The sequence below is a fragment of the Penaeus monodon genome, chromosome 4 (assembly GCF_015228065.2).
Source record: "Penaeus monodon isolate SGIC_2016 chromosome 4, NSTDA_Pmon_1, whole genome shotgun sequence".
Classification (NCBI taxonomy): Eukaryota; Metazoa; Arthropoda; class Malacostraca; order Decapoda; family Penaeidae; genus Penaeus; species Penaeus monodon.
Genome location: NC_051389.1, coordinates 50,615,811 through 50,632,519, shown reverse-complemented (window position 1 = coordinate 50,632,519; position 16,709 = coordinate 50,615,811). Strand labels below are relative to the sequence as shown.

General features: G+C 44.8%; 1 protein-coding gene across 1 annotated transcript in view; it reads left to right on the top strand.

Moving 5' to 3' along the window:
- Positions 1–201: 201 nt before the first annotated feature.
- Positions 202–16,709, top strand: part of LOC119572592 (dynein heavy chain 7, axonemal-like) — an 81,228-nt gene continuing 64,720 nt past the window's right edge. Inside the window, exons 1-10 of the mRNA XM_037919696.1 lie at positions 202–222; positions 3,206–3,367; positions 5,452–5,588; positions 7,303–7,467; positions 8,026–8,224; positions 8,838–8,965; positions 9,731–9,840; positions 11,063–11,181; positions 12,472–12,613; positions 14,728–14,864. Of these exons, the coding sequence (XP_037775624.1) occupies positions 217–222; positions 3,206–3,367; positions 5,452–5,588; positions 7,303–7,467; positions 8,026–8,224; positions 8,838–8,965; positions 9,731–9,840; positions 11,063–11,181; positions 12,472–12,613; positions 14,728–14,864 (1,305 nt within the window). The 5' untranslated portion in view covers positions 202–216. The remainder of the gene's footprint in view (positions 223–3,205; positions 3,368–5,451; positions 5,589–7,302; positions 7,468–8,025; positions 8,225–8,837; positions 8,966–9,730; positions 9,841–11,062; positions 11,182–12,471; positions 12,614–14,727; positions 14,865–16,709) is intronic.

Sequence of the window (16,709 nt, the reverse complement as noted above, 5' to 3'; positions counted from 1 at the left end):
CTCTTTCCCTCCCTCCCTCCCTCCCCCCTCTCTCTCTCTCTCCTTCGTGCCACCAATGCCACTGACACCCCCCTGCTCTCCCCACCCCCCAGGGCTGACGCGACCACCACCCTTCAGCTCCTGATCGACAGCAACCTCGAGGATTACCTCTCCAAGTTCGAGTCTGTGTCGGAGGCGGCGTCTAAGGAGCACGTCTTCGAGAGGAATTTGGAGAAGATGAAGGTGAGAGGGAGGGAGGGGGGGTAGTGGGAGAGGGAGAGAGGGTGGAGGGGGAGAGGGGGAAGGAGGGAGGGTGGAGGGGGAGAGGGGGAAGGTCGGAGGGTGGAGGGGGAGAGGGGGAGAGAGAGGGAGGAGGAAAGAGGGGGAGAGAGGGAGGGAGGAAGGGAGAGGGGAGGGAGAGGGAGGGAGGAAAGGAGAGGGAGAGAGAGGGAAGAAAGGAGAGAGAGAAAAGAAAGAAAGAGAGAGAGAGGAAGAGAAAGGGAGGGGAAGGAAGAGATGAAGAGAGAGATAAAGGGAGAAAGAGAGGGATAATGAAAGAGAATAAGAGGAAGGGAAAAGTGATAAAGTGAGGGATAGAGGGATATTTATTAACACGCTGATCTTAGGAGCCATCCATTTTTTCATCATTTCCATGAACTTACAAACCTTACGCTTGGGGGCGTAATCTCTGGCGCTTTTTAGAACATCATAGAAATGAAATGATGGTCCAGAGAGAGCGAGAGAGAGAGAGAGAGAGAGAGAGAGAGAGAGAGAGAGAATGAGAGAGAGAGAGAGAGAGAGAGAGAGGAGGAGAATGAGAGAGAGAAGAGAGAGAGATAGAGAGAGAGAGAGAGAGAGAGAGAAGAGAGAGAGAGGAATGAGAGAGAAGAGAGAGAGACGATGAGGAGAGATGAGAGGAGAGAGAGAGGAGAGTGAGTATGCGAGAGAAATGACGATCCGGATCAAAGTGGAGAGGAGCCCCTGGCTTAGATCGACATTTTTATCATCTTGCTCTGTACATACTGGGGGAAGGGGGGGGGGAAGAATCTTGGGAAAAGAGTACTTTTTATACGCTTGTGAAAATGATTTTAAAAAAGGGATGGTTCCTAGTCACTTATTTTTACTAATTTACATACTAATCTCCTTACTACCCCCCCCCCTCCCTCGCAGCTGGTCTCTACCGCAAGAAATAACTCGAACGCGTATTTTCATTTATTAAGATTTATCCAGACCTAGCAAGACGTGTTTATAATCATTGATTTAGGAACACTGGGTATAGAATCATTTATTTGGCATCATTGATTTAGAATCATTGACTTAGAATCATGCATTTGAAGTCGGCGATTTAGAATTATCGATTTAGAATAATATATTTGGTATCCTTGGTTTAGAACCATTTATTTGGCATCATTGGTTTAGAATCATTTGTTTGGCATCGTTGATTTAGACTTTTTTTTTTTTTGGCATCAATGACTTAGAATCATTGACTTAGAATCATTAATTTAGAATCAATGATTTAGCATCATTAAATTGAAATCATTCATTTGCCATCATCGATTTAGATTCATCTCCTGAGAATCCCTTACCCAAAACCATCCATTAAGACGCACCAACACAGAGTCCTTTTCTCACACTCACCCCCTTCCTTCCTTCCTTCCTTCCTTCCGCAGAGCGAGTGGCACCAACACAGAATCCTTTTCTCACACTCACCCCCTTCCTTCCTTCCTTCCTTCCTTCCGCAGAGCGAGTGGCACCAACACAGAATCCTTTTCTCACACTCACCCCCTTCCTTCCTTCCTTCCTTCCTTCCGCAGAGCGAGTGGCACCAACACAGAATCCTTTTCTCACACTCACCCCCTTCCTTCCTTCCTTCCTTCCTTCCGCAGAGCGAGTGGCACCAACACAGATCCTTTTCTCACACTCACCCCCTTCCTTCCTTCCTTCCTTCCTTCCGCAGAGCGAGTGGCACCAACACAGAATCCTTTTCTTACACTCACCCCCTTCCTTCCTTCCTTCCTTCCGCAGAGCGAGTGGCACCAACACAGAATCCTTTTCCTCACACTCACCCCCTTCCTTCCTTCCTTCCTTCCTTCCGCAGAGCGAGTGGCACCAACACAGAATCCTTTTCTCACACTCACCCCCTTCTTTCCTTCCTTCCGCAGAGCGAGTGGCACCAACACAGAATCCTTTTCTCACACTCACCCCCTTCCTTCCTTCCTTCCTTCCTTCCGCAGAGCGAGTGGCACCAACACAGAATCCTTTCTCACACTCACCCCCTTCCTTCCTTCCTTCCTTCCTTCCGCAGAGCGAGTGGCACCAACACAGAATCCTTTTCTCACACTCACCCCCTTCCTTCCTTCCTTCCTTCCGCAGAGCGAGTGGCACCAACACAGAATCCTTTTCTCACACTCACCCCCTTCCTTCCTTCCTTCCTTCCTTCCGCAGAGCGAGTGGCACCAACACAGAATCCTTTTCTCACACTCACCCCCTTCTTTCCTTCCTTCCTTCCGCAGAGCGAGTGGCACCAACACAGAATCCTTTTCTCACACTCACCCCCTTCCTTCCTTCCTTCCTTCCTTCCGCAGAGCGAATGGCACCAACACAGAATCCTTTTCTCACACTCCCCCCCCTCCCCCCTTCCTTCCTTCCGCAGAGCGAGTGGCACCAACACAGAATCCTTTTCTCACTCTCCTCCCCTCCCCCCCTCCCCCCCTTCCTTCCTTCGCAGAGCGAGTGGCACCAACACAGAATCCTTTTCTCACACTCACCCCCTTCCTTCCTTCCTTCCTTCCTTCCGCAGAGCGAGTGGCACCAACACAGAATCCTTTTCTCACCTCTCCTCCCCTCCCCCCCTCCCCCCCTTCCTTCCTTCCGCAGAGCGAGTGGCACCAACACAGATCCTTTTCTCACACTCACCCCTTCCTTCCTTCCTTCCTTCCTTCCGCAGAGCGAGTGGCACCAACACAGAATCCTTTTCTCACATATCACTCCCCTTCCTTCCCTTCCTTCCTTCCGCAGAGCGAGTGGCACCAACACAGAATCCTTTTCTCACACTCACCCCCTTCCTTCCTTCCTTCCTTCCTTCCGCAGAGCGAGTGGCACCAACACAGAATCCTTTTCTCACACTCCCCCCCTTCCCCCCCTTCCTTCCTTCTGCAGAGCGAGTGGCACCAACACAGAATCCTTTTCTCACACTCACCCCCTTCCTTCCTTCCTCCTTCCGCAGAGCGAGTGGCAGGAGATGGAGCTGGTCCTCCGTCCGCACCGAGAGACGGACACGTGGGTTCTGGCGGCCGTCGAGGATATTCAGTTCCTCCTTGACGACCACATTGTCAAGACGCAGTCCATGAGGTCCTCGCCCTTCATCAAGCCCATTGAGGCCGAGGTGGTGGGTATGGGGGTGTGGCTGCAGGGGGGTGAGGACTTGAGGCGGAGAGGTTTTACGGAAAAATCATATTGCGCTTCTTTTTGCTGTGTTGAACATACATATCGATATCTTTTAAATATATACAAAACATACTTTTAAAATATATATATATTTTATATTATATATATTTTTATATATTATATATATATATATATATTATATATTTTAAACATTATATATTTAATATATATTTATTATATATAATATATATATATATAATATATACACATTTAAACATATAATATACTACACATACACGAAATTTAACATACATATACCCCTACCATACACAACACCCCCCCCCCCCACACACACACACACACACACACACCACAAAAACACACAAAACCACACAAACACACAAAAACACACACAAACAAAAACCAAACACACACACATACACACCAAACACACACTCATCACTCCTCCTCACTCACTCACTCCTTCACCACACACCACACACACACCACAAAAACCACACACAACACACACAACACCACACACCACACATCACACACATCATTTACAAAAAAACTGCCATGTGAAATATCATGCTTCAAAGAAAAATTTTAAAAAACCACCCCCTTTTAAATCAGTTCTTCCTCCTCCTATATAACCATTCCTTCATCTCTCTTTTCGTATTTTTCCCCCTCTCATTCTCTGTGTTTTTTTTTATCTATCTTTCCATCTGTTTTCCTTTCTATGCAATTATTCCTCCTCCTTTCTTTTTGTGTTTTCTCCCTCTCTCGTTTTGTATTTCTAATCTCTTTGTGTCTTTATCTATCTTTATTCATCTATCTCTGCTGTTTTATCGATCTCTCCATTCTTTTCCCTTTTCTGTATGGTCATTCCTCTTTCCCCCATTTCTCTCTCTCTCTCTCTTTCTCACCTCTCTCACTCCCTCTCTCTCTTTCTTTCTCTTCTCTCTTTCTTTTTTCTCCCCTCTTTCTTTCTCCTTTTCCTTTCTTTCTCTCCTCCTTTTTTTTCTTTTTCTCTCTTCTTTCTTTTTTTCTCTCTTCCTTTTCTTCTCTCTCCTCCTCTCTCCCCCTTTCCTCTCTTCCCTCTCTCTCTCCTCTCTCTCTCTCCTCTCCTCTCTTCTTCTCCTCTCTTTCTCTCTTTCTCTCTTCTCTTCTCTTCTCTCTCTTGTCTCTCTCTTTTCTCCTTTCTCTTCTCTCTCTTCTCTCCTCTCTGTTGTCTTCCTCTCTGTCTGTCTTTTTTTTCCCTCCGTCCTGCTTCTCTTCTCCCCCTCTCTCTCTTCTCTCTCTCTCTCTCTCTCTATATATATATTATATAATATATATAATAATATATATAATATATATTATATATATAAAATATTAACCCCTAATTTTTTTTTGTTTTTTATCTGTCTCTCCATTTTTTTTTTCTATCTTTTATCCACCCATCCATCTTTCTGCCCATTATCAATCTTCCTTTTTTTCCCATTTAAAGTCATTCCTCCTTTCCAAATTTTCGAAAATTCTCATTCCCTCTCTCTTTTACCCTTTTCTTATCTCCCCCCTTTTCCCTCTGCTCTTCATCCACCATTCATTACTCCCCCTTTTTTTGGATCACTATCCCTTTTCCCTTTATAATCATTCCCCCTTCCTTCCTTTCGCATTTTCTACCATCTCTTTGTCTCTTTATCTTTGTCTCCATCCTTATCTCTATCTCTCCATCCCCTCATTTTATCTCTCTCCCCCTCCTCCCCTCCCTCCCTCTCTCTCTCCATCCTTACCTCTATCTCTCCATCCACCATTATCTCTCTTCTTCTCTCTCTCTTCTCTTCTCCTCTCCTCCTCCTCTCTTCTCTCTTTTCTCTCTTCCCCCCCTTCTCTCTCTTCTCTCTTCCCCCACCCTTACCTCTTCTCCAACCCACCATTCATCCATCTCTTTCCCCCCCTCCCTCTCCTCTCCCCCCCTCCCTCCCTCCCTCCCTCTCCCCCTCCCTCCCTCCCCCTCCCTCCCTCCCTCCCCCACCCACCTTCCTCCCCCCCCTCCCTTTAATTCACCTGCTCATTCATCCATCTCTCCCCCCCCCCCAGGCCGCGTGGGAGACAACCCTGGCGCAGCTGCAGGAGGTGGTGGACGAGTGGCTCCGGGTGCAGGCGACGTGGATCTACCTCGAGCCCATCTTCGGGTCTCCGGATATCATGGCTCAGATGCCCGAGGAGGGACGCAGGTGAGGGAGGGTGGGGGGGGGGAAGGGGGGGAGGGGGGAAAGGGGGGGGAGGGGGGGGAAGGGTGGGAGGGTGGATGGGGGGGAGAAGGGTGGGAGAAGGGAAGGGGGGGACGCAGGTGAGGGAGGGTTGGAGGGAGGAAGGGGAGGAAGTGTGGGTGGGGGAGGGAGGGTAGAGGGACGCAGGTGAGGGAAGGTGGGAGGGAGGGTGGAGGGTAGGAGGGAGGTGAGGGAGGGTAGAGGGTGGGAGGGTGGTGAGGGAGGGAGAGGGAAGGGTGGGAGAAGGGAAGGAGGGATGCAGGCAAGTGGAGGGAGGAAGGGTGGGGGGGGAGGGAGGGAGGAAGGGAGGGAAGGTTGGTGGGGGAGGGAGGGAGGGAGAAAGGAGAGGGGGCCGCAGGTGAGAGAGGGTGGAGGGTGGGAGGGTGGAGGGAGGAAGGAACGTAGGTGAGGGAGAGTGGAGGAAGGGAGGGGATGGGAGGGCGGTGGGTAGGAGGGAGGAGGAAGAAAGGAGGGAGTGACGTAGGTGGGTGGGTGGGGAGAGGGAGGGGGGCGGTGGGAGGAGGGCGGAGTATAGGAGAAGGCGAAGAGAAGGAGTGAAAGCGAAGGAGAGACGTACGTGAGGGAGGGAAAAGGGGGAGGGAGGAAAAGGAGGGAGGGAGAAGAGGATGAGAGACGGTAGGTGAGGGAGGGCGCAGGGAGGGAGGGAGAGAGGCAAATGAGGACGAGCGAAGAGGAAGAAGAGAGACTCGGGTGAGGAAGCGCAAAGGGGAAAGAGAGCAGGAAGAGGAATGAGGACGAAAGGGGAACTAGGAAAAGGAGAGGGAGACGAAAGAAAAATGCGTTTTCATTCTTAGATAACTCCCTCCCTCCTCAGATTCATTAAGACATGGAGAGAGTAGAAATAATGGTAGCCGAAGCAGTAATGAAAGTAAAACTTTTTTATTACTGTACTTTTAAAAATCTCATTTAAAACCATCGTCCCACTCTTTTGTTTATATTTCTGTTCAATACTAATAATATATTTTTCACATGCAGCAGAAGCAACAGCGACAGTAGATGTTTTAGTACCTGCAATATCTAAAAGCCTACTCTCACCATCACAGCACCGTCCCTGTTTATATATATATTCCACGTGAAAACAACAACTTTATTTTTTCACCTAAATCTTACATTCACTTCACCACCAACCCCTCGTCGTCTCTTATCATAGTAGTCGTAGTAGTAGCAGTAATAGCAGTATTAATAGTAGCAGTGATTGTCCTAAATCAAATATCAAAAATTAACCCCTTTTACAAAATTTTTTTTTGTATTACTTTCGTTGGATGTAAAAACCCCCTAACGTTTCCAGTTATCATCCTCATACCCATTACCCACCCAACTCCGTGCAATTATTTACCACAGATCCTTCTCTCGTGTAACTCTACACACAAATCCTTCTCTCGTGCAACTCTTTCCCACTAATCCATCTCTTGTGCAAGTCTTTCCCACTAATCCATCTCGTCTCTCCCTTTTGCCCTCCTTGACACCGGGTGGACGAGCTTTTCCCCGCCCTCTTTTTTCCCCCAATTTTTCCCTCCCCCCCTTTCCCCTCCTCTTGCCCCCGGACTCCCTTCCTTCCTTCTGATGCCCTTCGCCCCCTCGCAATTCAACACGCAAACAAACTTGGGGAAAATCATGAAGAGCGCCCGACAAAAACACGCCGTCCTGTGGCCTCGAGGTGGGACAAGACCCTGGAGGCTGGGGAACCCTCGGAGCTCCTGGAGTTGATCCAGCGCGGCCTCAACGAGTACCTGGAGAAGAAGCGCCTCTACTTCCCCAGGTTCTTCTTCCTGTCCAACGAGGAGCTGCTCGAGATTCTGAGCGAGACCAAAGACCCCAGCAGGTACTTGTCCTTCCGGCGATTCACTAATTTATTTGTTTTTATTCGTTTTATTTATTTATTTATTTATTATTTGTTAATTCGCTCATTCGATGTATATCTTGTTTTTAAGATAAAACAAATAAATAAATGGGTTAATTATAAAGAAAGTGAAATTAAACTAGTTCTGGGATTCTTTTCCCCCTTTTTTCTCGAGGGGCTTAAACTAAAAATTATTAATTACCTTTATAATTAACCTATATATTTATTTGTTTTATCTTAAAAACAAAAACAAGAATCTGGATAACTTTCTACCCTAATCAGCGAGTTCACCTTTTTCATTCATATGCAGTTCGATGTCACTAACCAAGCAATAAATCCACACGTATTATTCAACACTGATTTTCCACACCTTCATTCACAATGAATCCTTAGGCCACGAACCCGATCCTTACTCGGTTCACAACAAATATTTAGCAACGACTACGTTTCACAGCCACTTGTTAGACCACGAGCCACCCTTGCATTCGCAATAAACTCGTCCCTCTCCCCCCTCGCTTCAACCCTTTCCCCCTCCCTCAGAGTACAGCCTCACCTGAAGAAGTGCTTCGAGGGGGTCAACTCCTTGGACTTCGGCGAGGACCTGGAGGTGGTGGCCATCAGGTCAAGCGAGGGCGAGGTCATCGGCCTGACCACCATCATCAGCACAGCCAAGGCGAGAGGGCAGGTCGAGAAGTGGCTTGTGCAGCTGGAGGCTAGTGTCAAGGCCAGTATTAAGAAGGTAAGGGAGAGGGAGGAAGAGAATAGGAGGAAGGAAGGAGAGGAGGAGGAGGAAAAGCATAGAGACAAGGGAGGATCGGAAATCGAAAGCGAAAGGAAAACATTAGAAGGGAGAAAGGAGAGATCGGAAGGAGGAAGGAAGAAAAGTTGGGAAAGAGAGGACGGGAAGTGGGTCGCCCATTTGGTGTCAAAAAGACAAGGGAGAGGAGGAAAAGAGAGGGAGGGAGGGAGGATAGAGATGGAAGGATTGGTAGGAAGATGTGGAGAAGGGGAGAGGTAAAAAAGAAGTCTAGAAGGTGGGATAAAGAAAGGAGGAAGACAGAAGGTAAGGAAGTCAGAGGGCAGGTCGAGAAGGAACTCTTGCAGATGGAAGTCAACTTAGGACTTAGGAAGGGAGAGAGAAAGGAAGAAAAGGAGGGGAAATCATGGGAAGAGAACGAAGCTGGAATGAAAGAGAAGAAATGGAGAAAGAGAACAAAAAAAAAGATAGAAAACAGAAAAAAGGAGAACAAAATACCAACGAAAAAAAAAAAAGGAATCAGGAGGGCAAGGATGAGTATTTGATAATCAAGTAAATACTACTAACACATCTTAACCCTCTTTTACGTACGAAGGTAGTGAAGTCGTGCATGGAGGCGTACACCACGAAGCCACGAGAGGAATGGGCGCTGGAGTGGCCGGGGCAGGCGGTTCTCTGCGTCTCACAGACATTCTGGACCACAGAGGTGTCGAGGGGCATGAGGTCAGTTGGTTATCAGTTTGGTTTATCAGTTTTTTTGGTTTATCAGTTTGTTTGTTATTCTCTATGTTTTTGTTTTTTGTTATTATTTTTATTAATTTATTTTCTTGTCCTTGTCTGCTTCTTTATGTTTCTTCTGGTTTCGGAAATTCTTCGGAAATAAATCATTGGTTTTAAATATTGTTTGAAAGACTTTATATACTCAAGGCGATTTACCATTTGTAGATATAAACTCGGGAGTTTGTAAACGATTAAAGTACTCAACAGCATTTAGAATTATAACCTGAAATTTCAGATTTATGTATAAGAAAAAATGTCACTGTTTCTACTTCCTGGTTGAGTTACCTTCCTTCTAGGTTTAAAAAAAAAAATATATAATAATAAAGAATTGTCACTTGAAAATGGGTAATAAAGAATAGTCACTTGGAAATAGATGATAAAGAATAATTAGAAATAATCAAAAGTAAATAATACTTGAATAAATTAAAAATAGATAATAAGGAAGAGTCACTCGAAAATAAATAAAGAATATTTACTCGAAAATGTATAAAGAATAGGCACTCGAAAATGTATAAAGAATAGTCACTCGAAAATAGACAAGAATAGTCACTCGAAAATAGATAACAAGAATAATCACTCGAAAAATAGATAACAAAATATATAACAAAAATAGATAACAAAAAAAATAAGAAATTACTTTCGCACCCGTCTTTATACCTCCCCCCCCTCCCCTCACCCCTCACCCCTCTCACTTCTCCCACGTCTCAGGGAAGGAACGAAACAGATGGAGGAATATTATGAACTTTGCAACAAGCAGATCGAGTTGGTCGTGGGCCTCGTGCGCGGACAACTCTCGAAGCAGAACAGGACGACGCTAGGTACGTGTGTGCGTTTTTTCGTTTTTTTTTGTGTGTGTGTTTTGTGTGTGTTGTGTGTGTGTGTTTTCGTTTTTTTTTTTTTTTGGTGTGTGTGTTTTCGGTTTTGTGTGTGTGTGTTTTTTCGCTTTTTTTGTGTGTGTGTTTTTTCGCTTTTTTTGTTTTCGGTTTTTTTGGTGTGGTTTTCGTTTTTTTTGTTATTTTGGGTTTTTTTTGTGTGAGTGTTTGGGGTTTTTTTTGTTTTGAGTGTGTGTGTGATTTTCGTTTTTTTTTTTGTGTGTGCATGTTATTTATGTTGGATTTGTGGGTAATTTCGAATGGTGTGGGGTTCTGTAAGGATATGGGACTGGGGGGGGGGGGGTTCTGTAAGGGAATGGGAATTGGGTCTCTGCAAGGAATGGGAATTGGGGACTTGGGTTTCTGTGAGGAAATGGGAATTGGGGACTTGGTTTCTGTGAGGAAATGGGAACTGGGGACTTGGGTTTCTGTGAGGGAAAAGGAGTGAGAATGAGGAGGGGCTTGAAAATTTTGTTTATTTGTTTTTCGTTTGTTTGATCGTGGGTCTGTTTGTTAAAAATATTTTGTTATTTTCTTGTCTGTTTGTATATATATTCTTGGAAATCATATCAATTCTGGAATATATTTTGATTAAAGAAATAAACCGGGATTTTTTTTCTCCCCTTTTTTCCTTTTCTTCTTTTTGTCCCCTTCCTCCCTCCCCCCCCCCCCCGTCTATTCACTCCCCCTCTGTCTTTCTACTCCTCCCCATTCTCTCTTTCTCATCCATTCCTCTGCACCCTTTCTCCTTCCTCTTCATCCTCCCTTCCTTACTCTTCCTTACTCTTACTCTTTCTTACTCCCACCCTGTTTCCCATCCCCACGCCAGTATGTTACGCCACCCCCCCTGCGCCTACTAACCCCAAACCCCCGCTTACGTACACACACCCCCCGCCCCCGTACACCCCCCCCACGCCTACGTACGCCCACTCCATGCCCATGTACACACACCCCACGCCTACGCACACTACCCCACACCCACGTACACACACCCCACTCCTACGTACACCCACCCCACGCCTACGTACGCCCACCCTGCGCCTACGTACGTCCCCCCTGCGCCTACGTACGTCCACCCTGCGCCTACGTACGCCCACCCCACGCCTACGTACGCCCGCCCTGCGCCTACGTACACCCGCCCCACGCCCACGTACGCCCATCCCGACAGGCGCCCTCGTGGTACTGGACGTCCACGCCCGTGACGTCATGAAAGAGGAACTCATTAAGAAGAAAGTGACTGACCTCACTGACTTCACCTGGTTATCTCAGCTCAGGTATTACTGGCAGGTAAGTGAAGTGTGGGATGAGGGGGGGGGGGTAGGGGGAATGAAGGGGAGGGGGGTCGAGGGGGTGTGAAGGGGAGGGGAGGGATGGGGGGGTGTTGAGGAGGAATAGAGGGGGAAGGGGGAGGGGGTGAAGCAGGAGGAGGTGGGTGGGGGGAGGGGTATGAAGGGGTGGGGAAGGGGGGGTGTTGAGGAATAGAGGGGGGAGGGGAGAGGGGTTAACTAGGAAGAGAGAGGGTGAAGCAGGAAGGGATAGGAGGGGAGGGAAGGGGAGGGGAGGGGATTGGGGTGAGGGGGGAGGGGGGGGGGGGGTGAAGCAGGAGGAGGGAGGTTGAACAGGAAGGGGGGAGGGGGGGGGGATTAAGCAGGGAGAGGGAAGAAGAAGGAGGGAGGGAGGAGGAAATGAAGAGAGGAAGGTATGTGAAGTGTATGAAGAGAGAGAGAGAGAAAGGGAGAAAAAAAGAGTAAAAGATGAAAGGATAGGAATGAAAAAGAATGAGGAAAGGGATAGAGGAGGGGAGAGAAAAATAAAGGGGAAAGGGAGATAATAAGGAAGAAGATAAAGGAAAGTGGATAGGCAAAGGGAGGAGGGAGATAGGGAAGAATGATTCAGTATAAATTTACCTATCTATCTGTGTATCATTCAGCCGTGTATCTATCGATCAGCTTTTTAACGATGTCTATCTAATACGCAATTTTTTTCTCTCGCCTACTCTTTCACCCCCCCCCCTCCTGCCCTTTTTAACTCCCCTTCTCCTCCTCCTCCTCCCTCTCCCCTTCACTTTACCTCTTATCTTGTCCCCTTCTCTTCCCCTCCTTCCGTTCTCTGCTCCCTTTTTCCTCTCACTTTTCTTTTCTCTCCATCTTCCCCTCACCCTAACCCTTACCTGTCCCCTTTCTCCTCACCCAAACGCGATCCCCTTGCCTCTCCCTTCCCCTCATCACTCTCCCTTCCCTCTTCCCCCCTCCCCATCCACTTCCCCTCTTACATCATCCCTCACCCCTTTTCCCCCTCCCCACGCCCCTCCTCTCACCCTAACCCTCCCCTCCCTTCCCTTTCCCCCCTTCAATCTCCCCTCATCCCTCACCCCCTTCCCCTCACCTTCCTCCACCACTTCCCCCCCCTCACCCTTCATCTCTCCCCACCCTCACCCTTCTCCTCTCACCCTTCACCCTACTCTTCTCATCCCCTTCCCCTCCCCCTTCTCCTCTCGTCCCCCTCACTTTCCCCCCCTCTCCTCTCGTCCCCCTCCCCCTCCCCCCTCTCCTATCTCTCCCTCCCCCCCCATCACAGGACGACATCCTCAAAGTCCGGATGATCAACGCAGAACTGGAATACGGTTACGAGTACTTGGGCAACACAGGCCGCCTTGTCATCACCTCGCTCACCGATCGCTGCTACAGGACGCTCACACAGGCCCTCATGCTGAATCTAGGTGAGTTGTGGGGGTTTGGCTCATGCTTAATCTGGGTGAGTTGTGGGGTCTTGGCTCATGCTGAATCTAGGTGAGTTGTGGGGGTTTGGCTCATGCTGAATCTAGGTGAGTTGTGGGGTCTTGGCTCATGCTGAATCTAGGTGAGTTGTGGGGTCTTGGCTCATGCTGAATCTAGGTGAGTTGTGGGGTCTTGGGTCTTGCTTAATCTAGGTGAGTTGTGGGGTCTTGGCTCTTGCTTAATCTAGGTGAGTTGTGGGGTCTTGGGTCTTGCTGAATCTAGGTGAGTTGTGGGGTCTTGGCTCATGCTGAATCTAGGTGAGTTGTGGGGTCTTGGCTCATGCTGAATCTAGGTGAGTTGTGGGGTCTTGGCTCATGCTGAATCTAGGTGAGTTGTGGGGGTTTGGGTCTTGCTGAATCTAGGTGAGTTGTGGGGGTTTGGGTCTTGCTGAATCCAGGTGAGTTGTGGGGGTTTGGCTCATGCTGAATCTGGGTGAGTTGTGGGGTCTTGGCTCTTGCTTAATCTAGGTGAGTTGTGGGGTCTTGGCTCTTGCTGAATCTAGGTGAGTTGTGGGGTCTTGGCTCATGCTGAATCTAGGTGAGTTGTGGGGTCTTGGCTCATGCTGAATCTAGGTGAGTTGTGGGGGTTTGGCTCATGCTTAATCTAGGTGAGTCGTGGGGTCTTGGCTTATGCTGAATCTAGGTGAATTGTGGGGGTTTGGCTCGTGCTTAATCTAGGCGAGTTGTGGGGTTTGGGGGGTTTAGTTATAAGTCGAGTTACGGTTTCGTGGGCTGTCGGTTATTATGGGTTGTGAGTCTTGATGATGACGGTCGTGGGTGACGAACCATTAGGGTCATGAGTTGTTATGAGTTATGCGTTGTTATGAATTATGAGTTATGATTTGTTATGAGTTATGAGTTCTTATGAATTATGCGTTGTTATATAGTATAAGTTAGAGTTCTTATGAGTTGTGAGTTATTATGACCTATGCGTTGTTATGAGTTATGCGTTGTTATATAGTATGAGTTATGAGTTATGAGTCTTGATAGGGGGCTTGCACAGGCTCCCACGCTGAATCGGGGTGAGTCATGAAGTGTTTTCTTTCATGAGTTATGACTCGTTATTTATGAGGACGATAAGGTCGTGGCCTTTATTTATGTTGGTTCCCATTTTCCGTGATTTGTGAGGCTGGAGTCGTGAGTATGAAATTATATTATTAATTTCGTACACGTTTTCCTGTGCATCTTTTTTTTTTTGGTCTGTAGGTGTTTAAAGCTGCGAAGTTTTAATTATGATAATTATTAGGTATAATGCTTTGATGAAAGACTATTGTGTAATCATAATAATTATTGCAGAAATAACTTTTTTCAGATACTTACAGGTATTATATTGAATACAACAATAAAGTGATCATTACAACCATAACTATAAATTATAATTTATAAGATCTTAATCCTCATTCCTTTTATAATTAAGGTAATGTTATTAAATTATAGAAACGGATAATCATGTCAGTGGCAAAATCAGTACTTCTCGCTTCCCTCTTTTTAATTCACTTATTTCGTATCTTTTTTTCTCTTTTTCCCTTGTTTTTATCTCTTTTTCATCCTTTTTTTTCTTATTCGTCTTTCTCTTTCTCTTCCTCCTCCTCTTGTTCTTCTTTCATACTACTACTACTACTACTATTTGTTCTGTTGCTTTTGCTACCATTACTACTTCTGCTACTACTGTGACTACTACGACTATTATTATTACTACTACTACTAGACTATTACTTCTACGACTACCACTCGTCTATTATTTCTACTACTACAACTACTACTACTACTTTTACTTTCTACTACTACTCCTAATGCTATTACTCCTCCTACTACTACTATATCTACTATTAAACTACCACTTCAACTACTGCTACCACTAAAATTAAAACTACTACTAATACTATACTACTACTACCACCACCACCACTACTACAGCTACTCCTACTACCACTAGTACTACTTCTATTACTATTACTATTACTTCTACTACTACTACTCCTACTCCTACTACTACTGCTATTGCTATTACTATTACTATTAATATTACTATTACTCCTACCCTTCCCTCTCCCCAGGCGGCGCCCCCGAAGGCCCTGCCGGCACTGGCAAGACGGAGACCACGAAGGACCTCGCCAAAGCCGTGGCCAAGCAGTGCGTCGTCTTCAACTGTTCGGATGGACTCGACTACATCTCCCTTGCTAAGTTCTTCAAGGTAGGATAAAGTGAATAAATAATTGTTATTCAGTTAGATTTGGATTGTGAGAATGTAAATGGTGGTAGTGACTTTTAAATGTGTGAATATTGGTAGGTGTGTGTGTGTGTATATATATGTATATGTATATATATGTATATATATATTATATATATATATTATATATATATATATATATATTATATATATATTGTGTGTGTGTGTGTGTGTGTGTGTGTGTGTGTGTGTGTGTGTGTGTGTGTGTGTGTGTGTGTGTGTTGTGTGTGTGTGTGTGTGTGTTTGTGTGTGTGTGTGTGTGTGTGTTTGTGTGTGTGTGTGTGTGTGCTTTTTTCAGTTGTAAAAATAGAGATGGTGATAGTATTTTTTTTTTCCCTTTCAGTTGGAATGATTTTGTAAAAGTAAGAATGATTATAATGTTAGTATTTACAACAATATTATGGGGAAAACAAAAATAATGGTAGGAATATTTCTGCAGTTAGATATGTACCACAAAAACAAACATAAAACAAAGAATAAATCTTCAGTCAGAATGATATTGCAAAAGAAAAAGAAAACAAAAAAATAGAGCGTAATGAGGTACTGACTAATTGCTTCTATTTCCGGATATACTGTTTATGTATTTATTTATTTATTTATTTATTTATTATATTTTAAATACATGAGCTTTCGTAAGCGTTCATGTTGTGCGTTGCATGATGAAGCTTGCGTGTAATGCAAAAAAAATCAAATGATATTTTCATCAAGATAACCCTTTATAAATCCATCGATGTTACTAGTTTGTCATTATAGTTACATAGATATAGTTACAGTTGGGGAAAAAGAAAAAGAAAAATATGTATCAGAATTGTTAAAAAAAATACTATGCAAATTATTAATGAAATTACTAATCCAACTCGTTATTATCGTTACTGAAACAAAATTTATAAGAGATGAAAGTCATTAGTATCAGATTTTATTGCTATTTCAGTTTTATCTAATTACTTCACTAATTTTATTACTAACTATGCATCATCCTTAAATGGAAAATCTCGCTTCGTCATTATTATCAATATTGTTTTGCAAATTAGGAGTTAAATGATATTCAATCATTGCAATTAAGAAAAGAAAAATTATTCTCATTTTCGTTTCCATTGGAAGGCATTTGCAATTGAGTCCGTTCGTATAGTCAATAAATTTTGCATGACAGTTTTAAATACGTTGTTCAAATTATTTTTAATCTATTACCGTAGTTTTTACCGACTGTAAAAAAAGTATTATTTATTTCACCGTTTCAGTTGCTAATAAGATACTGATTCAGTATCACTTGCGGCCAAAAAGAGAAGAAAAGAGAATCAATATATTAATATTGTTTGTTCTTAAGCCACTGTATATTCACCTCGCAAATGTATCTATGTTTTTTTTTTTCACGAAAATGTCTCATAAACACCCGATTTTTGTCTCCAGCTCGACTGGAGTTTAAGTTTACCTTTGTTGAAAATAACGAAGTGTTGATATGCAATACGTGTAAGCTAGTTTACACGTTGTTTAAAGTGAGTCGTTTTTTTCCACAAACCATTGCGGTATTTTCTTCAGTATCTAAGGTATTATATTGTTGAGGTTCATTGCAGTAGTTATTCTGGTTTATTGTGACAGTGGATTATCATCGTAGGTCTGTTAGAATATGATATTAATTCCAGTTAAGTGTTAACTTTGAAATATGGCAAATGCGAGTCATAGACGATTTTTTTAAGGACTTTGGATAGAGTCAGAGGAAAAATCTATGATAATCATGGAGTTAAAAACTAAAATTGACTGTAAGATATTATTATTATATTCAAACATCACTATTATGGTCTTCTTTGTCAC